This window comes from Amborella trichopoda, chromosome 1 (genome assembly GCF_054954075.1).
Source record: "Amborella trichopoda isolate Santa Cruz 75 chromosome 1, AtrichopodaSantaCruz75HAP2 v2.0, whole genome shotgun sequence".
NCBI lineage: Eukaryota > Viridiplantae > Streptophyta > Magnoliopsida > Amborellales > Amborellaceae > Amborella > Amborella trichopoda.
Genome location: NC_142336.1, coordinates 8,532,908 through 8,550,403, shown reverse-complemented (window position 1 = coordinate 8,550,403; position 17,496 = coordinate 8,532,908). Strand labels below are relative to the sequence as shown.

The following is a 17,496-nucleotide window of genomic DNA, read 5'->3' as shown; positions in this document are numbered from 1 at the left end:
ATGGCACTGAGTTGAGAGGAGTCATGGGAGGTTCATGAGGAGATTCAAGCTGCCTGAATCTCCCTAAAAATATTCATTTGTTGCATCTATTAATGGGGCTTTTTTTTCTTAGCTATATTCAGATTCAATTAATGGGATTCTTTTTTTAGTATATTTTGGAAGTATATTCCATAGCCTCTTTTTTTTTTTTTTTGTGTTTGCGGTATTCTTTTGGTATGAGACAGTTTTGGTATTTTTTGATTTTGTATAGTTTTGGTATAAGACATTCTTCTTCTCTCACTAGTTTGCTTGATGTTCCAGCAATTAGGTGCCTGAATCTCACAATTTGTACATCATAGTGGGGAGAGAGTTTTGGGTTTTCAATTAGTAAGTGTATAAAATTGCCATGGATCATGGATCGTCACTGTTAATCTAATCATGTGTCTTCCCCTATGTATGGTACATATAGAGGGATGGCATTTGTTGAAGATGAGCAGGTCTCATTGCATCTTTTTCCAATCTTCTTTATCACGGCTCCAAATCTCAAAGGGGACAATGCGCAAAAAGGAACCTCTACGTACCAAATTGTGAAATTCGCTTAATCTAATTCTGGAGATGAAGATGTTCTTTGAGTAAGGTTCAAAGAGGCACATTTGGAGGCTGGCATGCATTTGAATGCGAAAAAATTGGAGATTACTACTCATTGCACCTCTTAACAATGGCCAACCCCTGTACATCTGAAACTAAAACGAGATTGTACGAAGTCCTTGCACACCAGAATGGGTACGACACATTTGCTTTGCGGCATGATCTCATTCTCATGTGGGCATATGCCAAGATATTACTAGACCAAAGCATTTGTGCACTTGTGCACACTAGCACCACACAGTTCTGTCTCTCTCTCTCTCTATCTCTCTCTCTGGTCTAGCACATTGGATCACCGCTCTCTCTCTCATCTAGGACATTGGACCATCAGCCTTGAAAGATGGGTGATTGATTTGCATGAGCTACCTCTTAGGATTTGTTTGGATCATAGTTAGCAAATGGGCGATTAAACACCGATTTTTTTTTAAAAAGCTGAGCTTTTATGAAAAACGTTTAAAACGGCGTCCTTTGGAAAAGTTTGGGATAAAATCAAGTTTTTTTAGGAAAAATGTTAAAAAAGCAAGTTTATGAAAAAACGAATTATACAGGATGAACAAATTGTATCCTGTAATTTTTCTTTTTTTAAAATATATATATATATATTTGTATTTCTATTTTCATGCTTTCTGAAAAAAAATATGATTAAGAAGAAAAATTACAAATTACCGATGAAAAAAATCACGTCTTCCTTTTCTCTCTCTAAAATTAGCTCCACCTTCTCTTCTTGTATTTCCAAATCTTGCACGAGCCCAAAAAAGGAGTATCCAAATCCCTACAAACATAGCATGGTTAGGGTTTCTATCTCTCTCTAAAATCTCTGCTCCACCATCTCTTCTGGCCTTTCCAAATCTTGCCCGAGCCCAAAAAAGGAGTACCCAAATTTCGTCAAACATAGCATGATTAGGGTTTCTTTCTCTCTCTAAAATCAGCTCCACCATCTCTTCTTGCCTTTCCAAATCTTGCCCGAGCCCTAAAAATGAGTACCCAAATCTCTACCAACAGTGCATATATGGTTAGGATTTCTTTCTCTCTCTAAAATCTCTAAAATCAGCTCCACCAACTCTTCTTGCCTTCCTAAATCTTGCCCGAACCTTAGGGTTTCTTTCTCTTTATAAAAACAGTTATCCTAAATTTTGCTCAATCCTAGTTAGGGTTTCTTTCTCTTTCCAAATACAAAGAAACGAAGTCCCAATTGTTGCCCTACCCAAGCCCTGTTTTAATCTTCTTCAAGACATTGTTTGAGAGGACAAGAGCTTTTAATATTACTCATTTCACAAAAATGATGACAAAAAATTATATGCTCTAAGGATCATAGTGTACTTCTACATTTAATTAGAAAACATTATTGGGATTATTGCTAAGCTACCATGCTATTTTATGTTATTGGGATTATTATTAAGCTACTATGCTTGAAAACTATAATACAAATTAAACATCTATTTATCCGATTTTTTTACTCCTAATTTTTTCGCCTAGTCTAATGTATTGGCGATATCTTTACATGAAGTAATTTTGCCGATCCGTATTTTTTACCCGATTTTTCATCCGACTTTTAAAAATAAAATGATTTGTTTCTAATTTTATGGTGAGCTGATTTATTGATAGTCCCTGATTTGCTAACTATGGTTGGGATGCATAGATTTTGGGGCATGGATTTATAATATCTTGAATATTACCAAAATCCTCTATTTGGATTGCTTAAAAACTAGAATACCTAAAATCAGGAAAATCAAAATCATAGAAATGAGACATACTTTTCCATGATCCCATTTCCTTCCAAAACGTTGATATTTTTCATTTCCATGCCGTAGAAACTTCGTCGCTCTCCATAGTTATAACCTAAACACAAGCTCTCTCTCTCTCTCAATCTCGCTCCTTCAAGCCACGCCCCTGCTCTCTCTAACCAGGTAATCTCCAATCCCTCCCACTCTCTCTAACCAAGCCATGCCCCATGCTCTCTCTCTCTCTCTCTCTCTCTCTCTCTCTCTCTCTCTCTCAACCCACTATGTGAGTACTGAGACTATTCTCCCCCATTCTCTCTCTAACCAATGCCTCCCTCTTTCTATCTAAGTCTCGTCTCTTTTATTCTTTAGGGTTTTGCTTCAATATCTATCACCGTTCCCCATTATCTCTCTTTTAATTTTTACAGGGCTTTGCATATTTTTTGGAAGTATACACACAAGGTTGGCCTGATCAATCTATCTGCAAGCACACAAGTAAGTTTGCAATTGGAGATTTATTGTATTTTTTTTACCCTTTGAATTGTAGAAATATAGAACAAATTTTGTATCTGATTAATTGGGTTTGGTCGTTTGGGTTTTTATCTTTATGCTCCTAAATGGTTGAGTTTTTTACAGTGAGGGATCTCTAGTTTTTGGTGGTTTAAGGCATTGATTTTATGCCTTGTTGGTTGATTTGTTTGTGGGTGATCATTGTAGTCTTAGCCCAAGACTGTTGGGTGTTTAATTGTTTTCATTGAGTTTGATTCATGTAATTTAGAGATTTCTTATGAGTTATTTAGTATTCATGAGTTATTTAGTGTATTGTGCGAGTCTCTCTATTTGATTATAGTTGACTTAATTTGTTCACTTTCATCAGCCTATGCATTGTTTTACTGTGCGGGTTCTCATAGATCCAAATTTTTGTATATTAAATTATGAGATCACTATTAAGATTGGATGATATAATCTAAACCTAGTTGTGGATTTATTATGAATATTTTTGTTTCTCTATTTGTGAAAAAGGTATTGATCTCTATCTGTTAAATGAGTTACTGATTTTTTCCATTTTCATCAGTTCATGCATTGTTTTAATTTTTAAGAATCTCACAGATCCAACATACGCATATCAAATTTTTTGTTTTGTAGGAGCAGAAGCACATGTTGATCTTCCATTAGCATAAGCACCTCTAAATACAAATCTCGTCGAACTAGATTTTATCTCAAATTCAATACTGATTCTTTTTTCCACCAAATTCATTCGCACATATCCAAAGTTATCATCCTCTTTTTAGGAATGTTTATTTGTTATTTGTTTCCAAACCATAGGCTTCCTTCACAAAGCATTAATCTAGCTTTGAACTTCTTTATAACCTTATAGCTCCTTTGCTTTGGAAGGTAGGGTTTAGGGATTAAACCACAATGGCATGGGTTCCCAAAGTGTGTTATTGCATCTACTACATTGAATTAGCTCATATTAAATGGCTTAGCAAATTAAATAAAACAAAACACAACCTTAAAAGTTCTAAATAAGCTTAAAAATGTAAAAAACGTGCATCTAAAAGACATTTATTTATATTTAGGACTAGCAAATCGTCTAGCAACTTAATGTAGTGAACTATTGATTCAATATGGGCAAAGTTGCACTACCCCAACAACATAGTTCAGTTTCCTAGATTTAACAATGTGGATTGTTTTTATCTAATTTTCATAGTGTGAACACTACAATTTGGGAGACTATGTTTTTATGATTGGAACTAATATTGTGCATCTCCATTCCAATTTAGATGCATTTGGATTTTATTATAACGTCTTCTTTATTATTCGCACTTTATTGTTTAGTTTCCCATTTGATGTTTAGCTTTGTTTCTTATCTTCTTACAAGTTATTTAATTTTATGCAGCTTTTAAGAATGAATTATTTGAGAACGTGGTTTTATGAATAGTAGATATCTAACAACGATGGGGAAAATGTCTGCACTAATGAAATGGAAACGGAAGAGGACGATAAATTTGATGTGTTAACCATGCTTATGTTGGTAGCTACAATTACATGTGCTGCAGTTGCGGCCTAGTATCATACAAGTTACATAGATAGAGAACCAAATGTGGATAGGGACCTAGAAAGAAACAAATACATAAATAGAATCATTAACGCATCAGATGTACAATGTCAGAACCAATTGAAATTGAGTAAGTGTGCCTTTGTTTCTCTTCATAACATCTTATGGGATGGAGGCATTCTGCGTCCCACAAGAAGGGTGTCTATAGAAGAACAACTAGTAATATTTCTGCACACTCTTAGCCTCAATGTTAAGAATCGAGTGATCGGCAACCGATTTTCTCATTTCGGAGAAATGGTTAGTTGACATTTCAACATTGTACTAAATACAGTAGTGAGCCTCTACTCAGACTTTGTGAAATAGGCTTAGCTCTACAACTCCTCCAGAGATACGCAACAACAGTCATTAGGTCCCATATTTTAAGGTGATTACTTATCACAATCTCACATTATTTATGATGGACTATCTATTACAATCTCATTTTGTTTTCAAATATGTAGAGCTTCCTAGTATCATGTGTCTTACCTTCTTTATGGTGATTTTAAATAGGATTGCGTTGGTGCAATCAATGGGACATACATCCTAGCCCATATTCCTGCTCACGAGCTTGTAAGATTTCGTAACATGAAGCAATTTATATCGCAAAATCTTATGGCAACGGTCTCTTTCGATATGAAATTCCAAGGGAAGGATCGGCAGCTGATGCACAAGTACTGCACTCTGCACTCAATAGAGAAAATAGGCTAGTTGTTCCCAAGGGTAAGAGACACTACTAGAAATTAGAGATTATAAGTTTGTAAATAAGTGTATATAAAATCGATAACATGTTGCCTATTTCTCTGCAGGAAAGTATTATGTCGTGGATGCTGGATATGCTAACACAACTGGATTCCTCGCTCCATATCGATGTACTCGATACCACTTGAATCTGCTAGAGAATTATTCTACCTATGCCATTCATCGTTGAGGAATATTGTAGAATCTACTAGAGAATTATTCTACCTACGCCATTCATCGTTGAGGAATATTGTAGAACATGCTTTAGGAGTGGTAAAGGGGCGTTTCCCTACCCTCAAAACACCACTAATGTACAATGTTCAAACACAAGCTAAGATTGTCATCGCTTGTTGTATTTTATATAACCTCATTAGGGAGGTAGAGGGCGATCAATTTGACATGGATAATATTGAGGAAATGGGGGGCATGATGAGGACGATAGCGAGGAAGAATTCGATATAGTATGGGGTAGGTCACAATGAGTAAGGGATGAGTGGGGAAGGAAAAAAGATGAACTAGCTGAGCTGATGTGGAATGACTATCAAACGTAGTCATTTATTTTGTTTATGATATGTAATTTTGAAGAATTATATGAACTTGAACTTAAATATTCTTCCTTTTTAAGGATTGACTCACAAATGTTAAATGGCAATGTTGAGATGTTATTCATTCTTAGGGATTGGCTCATAGTTTGAAGTGTGTGCATTTTGTGTTTGGTTCATAATAGTGGGTGACGACCTTTTTCTTTTCCTTTTTTCTTGGTTATTCATAGTTGAATGTGAAATATAGCAATAATGAATTTCATCTCTAGCTTTTGACTTAAGAATTGAAAGCGTTTATGTTCAAGTTCATGAAGATTTAGCTCCATATGTCAAATTTCTATTTGATTAAATGGGAGTTATATAAGAATAACAAAGCTATGAAGTGACTCTTTTATTAATACAAGCTGAAACTTTTGCCTGCCAGTTGCTATAAATATGCTTGATTTTGCTATGCTATCAATGTTGCACATATGATTAATGTTTATTATTTTCTGCAACTTCTATCTTTTCATTGTAACCGTATCATTTGTAAGTTAATAGTATTGAAATTGTATACAAAATTGTGTTTCATAGAGCATTAGGCTTTTTTCGACCTAAAGATATTTACTCTGAGTTGTTTGATGTGACTTATGTATGTTGATGTCACTTATATGCATTGTTATGTTTGAACATTTTTTATACTTCAAATAGTATAAATTGGAGATCATCATGTACCATGGGGTCTATGGTTTGTGCTTTGTACAACTGTCATGCAAAGTGCCGACGCACATATATGATCAAATAATAATATGTACTTGTCTTATTCTATATGTAATGCATTTGAATTGATGCGTTTGTGTATTTTTTTTAACTTGACAACAGGAATGAAGAAGAAAAAAAAAAAGGCAAAGAGAAGGAGAAAATAGATAATAAAGGGAAAAATCTAATGTGGACAGATGAAATGGACAATTGCCTTTTGGACCAACTACTTTAAACAAGTGCATTTGGGGCGTAGAGTTGAAAATGATTTTAGATATGAGGCGCATACTGAAATATGTGATAAGTTTGATAAAGTAACTGGGACTATATTGACTTCAGAAAACATAAAAAATAGAATGAAAGCATGGAAGCGACAACACGATCAAGAGAATGTTATGATGAGCAAGAGTGGCTTTGGTTGGGATGATAAACTACACAATGTCACAACTCTAGAGGAACTATGGAATGAGTACCTAAAGGTATAATAGTTGTTATTCATGTGTTTTAAATTTATCAATATAAATATTATATGCTTATAAATGTATGTATTGTTCAATAGCAGGATTATCCAATAGCTAAGATGTATAGAACCAAGATGATACCCTTTCTTATTTCATTGTCCATTCTACTTGGGGATGATAAGGCCAATGGAAGATATGGGGCGTTTGGGACCAATTTGGAAGGCAATAAGCCCCCTATAGATGATATTAGATGTGAAAGTGAGGGGGGTGATGACTATGACTTCAATGAATCAATAACTTCTATGAAGGGAGATGGTATATCCAGGCAAGATACTACTTCATCAGCTTCAACAAGAAAACAACCAGAAATAAAAAGAAATCATGTGGGTGAGGCAATTTCCACTTCTATTTCTAAGATCGTGGTTTCCTTTAGTAAGGCAATGGAACATATGACTAAGAAGCAGCAGAGAGTTGTAAATAATCAGGAGTTGATGACAGAACTGAAGAGGGTTGAGGGACGTACATCCCATGATTATTTTAGAGCAATTAAATGAACACCAGGATATTGCAGCAATATTCATGGATATGCGATAGAAGCCAGAACTTCCTCATCTTTCAAATTCTCCAAGGCCTAGAATTCATTCTCCACATTTTGCGCCACATTCTTCTTATAAATAAATGGTTTTCTGCCTCTCATGACACACCAACCTTCCTCACTAGACGTGAGCTTAATAGAGCCACCATTTGGACCCATTTGAACTTTAGAAGACCCCTCCTTATGAGACACTTGTGGTTTCGCAAACAAAAAAGTATCTGAAAAATGACCCATTCTCTTGCATGATGAACGAGAAATTGGACAAACTCATACACTATCTATTGTTTTTTATGTTTTCTTTTGACATCGAACCAAAACTGACTCAAACGAGGCTTCTCCAAATCCAGAGCTACACAAACTCTCAGTTCAATTCGTATTTGCAACTTAGTCAGTTTGTCCATGAAGATAGGTTTTCCTACTATTCAAAACACAAATTTTGGATCCCCGAAAACCATCAGAAGACTACAAAGTTTAATCCATACGAGAGCTTCTTGCTTTGACTTTCTTGAAGGAGTAACATTAGTGTCCCAATCTTGTAAAACTAAACACTTCTTGTTAACAAACCATAGGCCCTCCGTTCTGGCAATCTCCATTTCCTTCTTACTTCCCAAAAAAGAAAAAACTAGAAAGCCATCATTTAGAGAGAAAATATTAATGATAATTCTCAAGTTTATGTTAGTCGTAATAAATAAAATTAATAAATAATGAAATAAAATCGATAAACAACTTACTCAGATATGTCTTTAAATCACACGAGGGACTTAAGATTCCATACCAAAACCTATAGACCAAGTCATCCAGTGACATGCTACCTTGAAGTCCTCTTGATGAATCTCTTCACCTTCCATCTCTATTTTTCTATCTTTTTTCTCTCTTTTTTTTTGTTTTTAAGAAGGGTTAACCTCCTTTTATAGAGGACACATTTATTTTGTAACTCTCACATTCATGGTCTATAGGAGTTGAGATCCAAGTGTAACTATTGCCTTAATTCCCTTAAGTGCAGCTAATTAGGATTAACAAGTTGTCACCAAACTGTTAATTCTATGTAATGAGCCAAACCTGTCATTAGTCCACTAATAACGTATATAATAGGATGTCATCCAAGCATTCCCATAATTTATAAAGAATCCAAACGCGCCACTGAGTTTTCCCTCCAAAGATACATCCTATTAAAGCTCAAAAATTGATCCATGTATATGGTATTACTTCATGTTAACTACATGGGATTTCACATATACTTCAATATGGCTTTTATACCATTATTGAAAAAATTAATTTTCGGAAGAAAAAGGATCTGATAAGCCATATTTCCAACAACTCTCACTTGGCCTGAAGGCCCTTTACCATCTTGTACATGGTATTGCCTCATGCTTTCTACATGGGAATTTTTCCAACCAGTGTAGTCACACACCACTGTTAGATTTCCTGACCTCAACAACCTTATATATGGTATTGTCTCATGCTACTTACATGAGGTTTCACATATACCCTACTAATGTGGTCATACACCCCACTCTGATTTCCTAGCCTCAACAATCTTGTACATGACAAATTTCACATATACCCTGCTAATGTGGTCAAACACCACACTTAGATTTATTGGCCTCAATGGTTTTATATATGGTATTGCCTTATGCTACCTGCATGTGATTTCTCATATACCTTACCAGAGTAGTCATATACCACACTTATATTTCCTGGCCTCAATAACCTTGTATATGGCATTGCTTCATGCTACGTGCATGAGATTTCACATATACCCTGGTAATGTGGTCAAACACCACACTTGGATTTTTTGGCCTCAATGGTTTTGTATAGGACATTGCCTTATGCTACCTGCATGAGATTTCTCATATACCTTACCAATGTGGTCATACACCACACTTAGATTTTCTAGCCTCAAGAACCTTGTATATGGCATTGCTTCAAGCTACTTGCTTGATATTTCACATATACCCTACAGATGTGGTCAAAGGCCACACTTGGATTCTTGGCCTCAATGGTTTTGTACATGGTATTGCCTTATGCTACCTGCATGGGATTTCTCATATACTGTACCAATGTAGTCATACACCACACTTAAATTTCATGGCCTCAATAACCTTGTATATGGCATTATCTCATGCTACTTGCATGAGATTTCACATATACCCTGTCAATGTGTCAAATACCACACTTGGATTTCTTGGCCTCAATGGTTTTGTATATGATATTGTCCCATGCTACATGTATGAGATTTCTCATATACCTTACCAATGTGGCCATACACTACACTTAGATTCTTAGACATCAACAACTTTGTATGTGGCATTGCTTCATGCTACTTGCATGGGATTTCAAATATACCCCACCCATGTAGTCAAACACCAGACTTAGATTTATTGGCCTCAATGGTTTTGTCTTTGCCATTGCCTTATATTGCCCCCATGGGATTTCTCATATGCCTTACCAATAATTCACCAACACGTTGAATTTTATTTGCATCTATCTTTCAGCCAAGAGAAAAAGGCGTATTGCTTTCGCTTGTTTCTTAAACATGTCGTCCACAACTGGCTTTTAAGTCCACAGCTCATATTCAAATCATAGGTCAAAATAATAAAAACAATAATAATTTGACAAAGTTGTTGGTATTATTATATACATCAAGAAATATTTAAGTGGTCTCAACCTTAACAATAATAAAAGAAAGAAATATAATATCATTTCTTTTTGACATGTTCAATAAATTTCAAAACGATGATGTTATCAATATATTCAATAATAGCTCCCACTACTGTTAATATGTGGTTGTCATCATAATAACAAAAATTAGTCCAATATAGTCTAGCATGCTAGATCAGTAATTGCTCTCACTTTCTTAATGTGCATTGATAATTACAGAGCTAAAAATTCAATTCTAATTTGGTAAATGATGATTTACTCCCACTATCTAATAAACAACTATCACCAATATGATAATTCAATCTAACATAATACACAATTGAATATTTTTAATGTCATTTGGACATACACAAAACATGATAAGATGTCAATGATAATTACATCTCATTGAAAAATAATAGCTCAGCATCACATCCTTATGGGTACAAATTTAGTTTTCTAAATAAGCGAAAGAATACTAAGCAAAAAAAATACCGAAAAGTAAGTCACAACTTTGTTAAAAATAATAAACAACATTATCAATCTAAACAAAATATTCTTAATGCTTGTGGAACGAAAGGGGAATAAAAATCTTAGCAGGAATATACATATATTGTTGAACTTGAAATATTCAGAATCATTTATCACCATCAAAATTTTCAAATCAAGTATCCCTTTAAATAAAATTGATAACCAATATTTATCTTATCATAATATGTATAATTGCTAGAGAGCCATATTAGAAATAAATAGGAATATCTTTCAACTTTTTTCTATAATTAATTTACTTATTTATTTTAAATAATGAAGTGTGAGAGATAGAGACTTGTGTATCCTTGAGTAGAGAGAGAGAGAGAGAGAGAGAGAGAGTAACTTAAATTTCAAAATAGGACTGCATATTGATTTGCATTCATTTCATACTATTAAGATAAAATAGAATGTCGACAAATTTCTAATTTAAGGCAATAAAGAACTTATCACAAAAGCTTTGTAATTGAAACCTACCAAATTCAAATTTAAAGCAATAAAGAACTTACCATGAAAGCTTTGTAATTGAAACCTACGAAATTCTAATTTAAGATATTAAAGAACTTACCATAAAAGCTTTGTAATTGAAACCTACCAAATTTTGATTTAAGGCAATAAATAACTTACCAGAAAAGCTTTGTAATTGAAACCTACCAAATTCTAATTTAATGTAATAAAGAACTTGTCGTAAAAGCTCTGTAATTGAAACTTACCAAATTCTAATTTAAGGCAATGAAGAACTTACCACAAAAGCTTTGTAATTGAAACCTATCAAATTCTAATTTAAGGCAATAAAGAACTTACCTTAAAAGTTGTGTAATTGAAACCTACCAAATTCTAATTTAAGATAATAAAGAACTTACCACAAATATTTTATAATTGAAACCTACTAAATACATTTCATATTCAAACTTGCCAAAATAAAAATTTGTATTCGGAGCTTACCAATTATTTTGAAACACTTCCTAAAGGATCACCATTAAATTTGACACAGATATCTAAAAAAATCAAGTCCCACACCCATGTGATAACTTTTCTAGAGATCTGTGTCAAATTTAAGGAGGATCATTTGGGGTCCTACATACATAGGTGTGGGAGAATAATCATTACTCATATATATATATATATATATATATATATATATATATATATATATAGTGATTTCGCCTACCCTCATCACCGTCCAAAGTTCATCGGTTCATCGCACGGTCACGATTTTTTGGTAGCATTTATTTCTTTCTTTTTTTTCTACAAATCAGAATGACCAGAAATTTGGAGCGTGTTCATCAAAAATAGGCGAATCTACTAAAAATATAAAAAAAATATTTTACATGAAAAAAATGACCAAAATATCCTCGAAAGATTTTTTGGTATTTTTATCAATTTTGTTTTCGCGAATTATTTTTCTTATATTTTTATTAGGTGCGTCTCACTAAGATGTATACACGCTCCAAATTTCAGGTCATTTCAATTTGTAGAAAAAAAAAAAAGAAAAATAAAATACTACGGGACAATCGTGACCGTATGATAAACTTTAGACGGTGACGAGAATAAGTCAAATCACTGTTCATTTTCGCCTATAGATGTTGAAAAGAGTTTTCCACACACACACACACACATATATATATATATATATATATATGAAAAAGCTAGGATTAGCCCACTAACTCATATGAACATATGAGTCCAATGGCTCAAATTCAATATGGGCCGATCTAACGATCACGGATGTCCGATAGTGTTTAAATTTTATTATTTTTTCTACAAATCCAAATCACTTGAAATTTTAAGCATCTGTTTATCAAAAATATATGAATCTTCAAAAAATATCAAAAAACTATTTTACATGAAATAAATTGATCAAAATACCCCCGAAAAGTTTCAGGGGGTATTTTTATCTTTTTTTCACGAATAATTTTATTTATATTTTTATTAGGTGTACCTTGATAAGAATAACACACACCTAAAATTTCAAGTAATTTGGATTTATAGAAAAAAAAAATTTCAAACACTACCGGACATCCGTGATCGTCAGATCGGCCCAGATTCAATCTGGGCCGTTGGGCTTATATGTTCATATGAGTTAGTAGGCTAATCTCAGCTTTTTCTATATATATATATATATATATGAGAAATATTGGCATAGGCCCACTAGCCTACGGCTAGCTATAGGCCCAACAGCCTAGATTCAATCTAGACCAATCTGATGGACACGACTTCATTTCGTATTTTAATTTTAATTTTTTTCAACAAATACAAATCATGTGAAATTTTAAGCATCTATTCTTCTCATCAACAGGCACATAATAAAAAAATTTAAAAACAATTCACAAAATATAAATTGACCAAAACACCTCTGAAATATTTTGAAGGTATTTTGATCAATTTATTTTTCACGAAATATTGTTTTGATATTTTTATTGAATTCTAATATTTTAAAGAACACACCCAAAATTTCAAGTGCTTTGAATTTATATAAAAATAAATAAAATTCAAATATAAAATACAATCGTGATCATTGGATCGGCCGAGATAAAATCTTGGCCATTGGGCCCATATGTAGGTGTAAACTAGCGGGCCTATGGCAGCATTTCCCTACATATATAAGTATTTCACTATGACTAAAACTATCATATTGTCCATTATGACAGCATTTTATGCATGGGGCAATGCCACTTGTAAAGCTATTCATTTAAGAGTAATCTTAATATTTGACTGCATAACCTGATCCTCACTAAACGCCTCCAGCGATTATACGGTGATCCCCATGCTCATACGTTCCATATGATCAATATTTGTAGAAACCTCCATATTTTAAGCATATCATAATGTAATGATCGTTTTCCTAAAGAGAATAAGTCTCTTGCCTTATAAGTCTCAATAGAAGCACTTATTACATAGGAACTAATTATTAAAGACTTTATTCCCACACTTAGGAGTCTTTGATTTTCTAGAGGGGTCATATTTTGCAAAGTCCCTTTCCTTAAAGATTTTTTCTTTTATATTTTCTTGGTTTCTTGGGATTTTTTTTTGCATATAGTGATAGTCTTTTTTCCTTTATTTTAGTGGTTCTCTTTTGTTAGGATTTTTTCGTCGAGATTTTGTTGATCATGGTGATGCTTTGCATCATCTTTTTTTTTTCTTTTTTTTTTTCCAAACTTGATGGAAGAATGACTCGTATGTCTTTTTCAAGAAAATAATGTACGAACACTTTTTCTCCCCCCCATATTATAGAATGAGTACATTTTTTACAAAAATTACGACAAGCACTCCACTAGTGGCCCTTTCTTTTTTATGGATGGGGTAGTGCCAATATATATCCCTTTCTTTTTTATGGATGGGGTAGTGCCAATATATATAAATAAAAGCTTTCTCAATGTTTAGGCGAAAATGAAGAGTGATTTAGCCACCCTCATAACTATCCAAAATTTATCGTACGGTCACGAATATTTAGTAGTATTTTATTTTTTTATTCTTTTTATACAAATTGAAATGATCTGAAATTTGGAGCGTATGTACATCTTAGTAAGACCTACCTAATAAAAATATAAAAGAAAATAATTCAAGAAAATAGAATTGATAAAAATACACCTAAAGCTTTTCGAGGGTACTTTAATTAATTTATTTCATGTAAAATATTTTTTTGATATTTTTCGTAGCTTCGCCTATTTTTTATGAACACACATTCCAAATTTCAGATCATTTTGATTTGTAGAAAAAAATAAAAAATGAAACACTATCGGACAATCGTGACCGTGCGATGCATTTTAGACGGTAATGAAGGTAGGCAAAATCATTATTCATTTTCGCCTATAGGCGTTTTGTAGTATCTTCCTATATATATATATATATATATATATATATAATAATCTAAAGTTCGCAACCCTTCAAATTACAAAGGTTAATGCTATAATGAATTGTGAACGGCGGATTTACTAACTTTATGGTTCGTTTTATAAAAAAAAAATTCCTTTTTGTGATGTCTTTATCATTAAGGGTAATTTTGTAAATATCACTACAAGAACTTTTATCATCTCTAATAAGGGTAAAATTGAAATTTTTACTAAAGAACAAGGTTACTCCACAAAATTGTTCTTTTGAGAAAATTCCAAGTTAACATTTGCTTAATGTTAAAGTTATCTATTAAAATAATTTTTTAATAAAAAAATAATATCCTTTAAATACATCTATCATGACCATCTAACATTAACCTTTGTATTTTGATGAGTTGTTAATATATATATATATATATATATATATATATATATAAAGGATCATGTCATCCCACGGGCTAACTGCTACAGTGTCAGCCAACGGCCCACATTGAATTTGGGTCTAATCCAATAATCATGACCTTATTTTGAATTTGAATTTTCATTTTTTTTTTTCTATAAATTCAAATCACTTGAAAATTTGAGCGTCTTTCCAATTGTCATAACCTAAGAAATGGCTATAGACGAAGTGCTATAGTGTTTCGCTACCACCACAGACTTGCTAGGTCCGCGGCAGTCAAAAAACGCACTCCGCTCAAGTTTTTCGAACGATGATGAACCTGTGACCAAAAACATTGTTCATGTTCACCCATAGGCATATATATATATATATATATATATATATATATATATATATATATATATATATATGAAAAAATTTCATGTACGCTCAAGTGTGTACCGCTACAGTAACGGTCCAACATCCCATATCGAATCTAGGCCGATCTGATAGTCACGGTTGTTCGAGATTGTTTAAATTTTAATTTGTTTTCTACAAATCAAAATGATTTGAAATTTGGAGCGTGTGTACATCTTAGTGAGGTGCACCTAATAAAAATATAAAAAGAATAATTCATAAAAAAATTAATCAAAATACCCTTGAAATATTTTGGAGATATTTTAATCAATTTATTTCATGTAAAATATTTTTTTGATATTTTTCGTATATTTACCTATTTTTATGAATACATGTTTCAAATTTCAAATCATTTCGATTTGTAAAAAAAAATAAAACACTACTGAACATTCGTGATCTTTAGATGGGCCCAGATTCGATCTGGGCCGTTTGGTGTTTATTGTAGCGATACACGAATCGGCGTACCGTAGCATCTTCCATATATATATATATATATATTCTAAACTTCACAACGCTTCTAATTACAAAGGTTCAAGATAAAGAGAGCTATGAATGGTGGAATTATTAATTTTGTCGCCTATTTTTAAGAAAAAAATTTAGTTTTGTGGGGCAATTTTGTAAATATTACTACAAAACATACGGTACTTTTGTCATCTCCCTAAGGGATAAATTTAAAAGTTTAACTAAAGGACAAGGGCACTCTACAAATAAAGTTTCAATACACTAACTCCCAAAATGCCTTTGTACTTTTGTGAAAATTTCAAATTTATCCTTGCTTGATGGTAAAGTTACCTATTTAAATAATTTTTTAATAAAATAATAATGGTTGTTTTGATAAATACATTCATCACAACCCCTTATAACTTGAACATATTTTGAGGGGTTGTTAACTCTAGACAAACCCGTATATATATAAAGTTTATATAAGGTTGCAACCTTCAAATGTAGAATTACAGATGCACCTCAAAAATCCATTGGAAAAGGTTATTTTAATGTTTAAAAACCCTCTAATTGATCATCCCGATATCGAGATATATGAATTTGAAAAAAAAAAATATTTTACATCTTAGAAATAGGGCATCTTGCAACACATTATCTAGACCGTCTATTTTCAAGATTTTCATATGTTTATAGATCTACTTGATTTTAACTATTTTTGGATTTTAAAATTTTATAGTAAGAAATGAAAATAGATTTTGAGATAATCCTAATAATTTTGTACACCAAAATTACATGCTATGATAAAAATTGGAGGTGCGTCGTAATTGGATTGTTTAATGTTGCAACCTTATAAAAACCACACCATATATATATATATATATATATATATATATATATATATATATATATATATATATTGTATGGGGGAGGGTGTGGGTGTAAGATTAACATTTTATACAAGCCTAAAGAAAAAGTAGAAGGGGGATTTTGGGCGGCAGCGGGTTGGACCATACTATCTTAGAACTGATTTGGTTTCGAGCGATTCTTTATCTAGATTGGTAATCTAGTTTGAAAAATGTTGGGTTTTAAAATATTGGTTTGTAACATTATATATTATGAGCCACTATTTAAAAAGTAAAACGGTGGGGTAGATCATCCATCCACTGAACCCCATAGATGATCTAGACCATGAAGGAGAGAACAAAAAAATTGTATACAAGATACATAATATTTTTTTTTTTGGAAAAAATAATATACATATATCCGTTATATTTACCATTATTATAAGATTACCTCCAAGTTTTCATTATTACCCGTAAGCCATTAACATCGTGGTGTTCGAAGATCTTGCCATGCGGAACTTGGATTCCATAAAACTTCAAAAAGTGGAGGCCATAAAAGCCGGATTCTTAAGATGTGGAGGTGAGAAAAGACAAAAAAAGGTTAAGCTACACATCATACAATATGGTGTTAAATCGTTTTCTTGATCCTAATTGTTTATTTTTTTAATATTAATTTGACATTATGGGAGGTTACAACGTTCCAAATGTTATAATGTGATACTTTAGGGGAAACTTATAATTTCAAAAACAGAACATAATCAACTTTATTGGTATGTGGCGATCACATAAAATTTTCGTTGCACATCTCCACTTCACCCACTCAGCTCTAATTTTATGTACGACATCTTCTTCAATTTCTCTATTTTCTTAAATTATCAACTCAAAATATCGAAAGTACG

The 17,496-nt window shown here is 32.6% G+C and overlaps 1 protein-coding gene across 2 annotated transcripts; it reads left to right on the top strand.

Moving 5' to 3' along the window:
- The first annotated feature begins 2,205 nt into the window (after nt 1-2,205).
- Nucleotides 2,206-7,496, top strand: LOC148783533 (uncharacterized). 2 transcript variants are annotated; one of them, XM_088860581.1, is made up of 4 exons: nt 2,206-2,531; nt 2,774-2,840; nt 6,585-6,940; nt 7,024-7,496. In XM_088860581.1, exons 3-4 carry the CDS (start codon nt 6,659-6,661, stop codon nt 7,474-7,476), a joined length of 735 nt encoding a protein of 244 aa, XP_088716707.1. In that variant the 5' UTR covers nt 2,206-2,531; nt 2,774-2,840; nt 6,585-6,658; the 3' UTR covers nt 7,477-7,496. The 2 variants fall into 2 exon arrangements, 1 of the variants encoding a protein (XP_088716707.1); XR_016051107.1 differs by having other exon boundaries at nt 2,223-2,531; nt 7,021-7,496.
- The last annotated feature ends 10,000 nt before the right edge of the window (nt 7,497-17,496 follow it).

Bases quoted from the DNA above. Each gene is read 5' to 3' on its own strand.
- LOC148783533 (XM_088860581.1), top strand. From the start codon at position 6,659: ATGAAATGGACAATTGCCTTTTGGACCAACTACTTTAAACAAGTGCAT. The intron at 6,941-7,023 runs GTATAATAGTTG...GTTCAATAGCAG, and splicing joins TATGGAATGAGTACCTAAAG to GATTATCCAATAGCTAAGAT.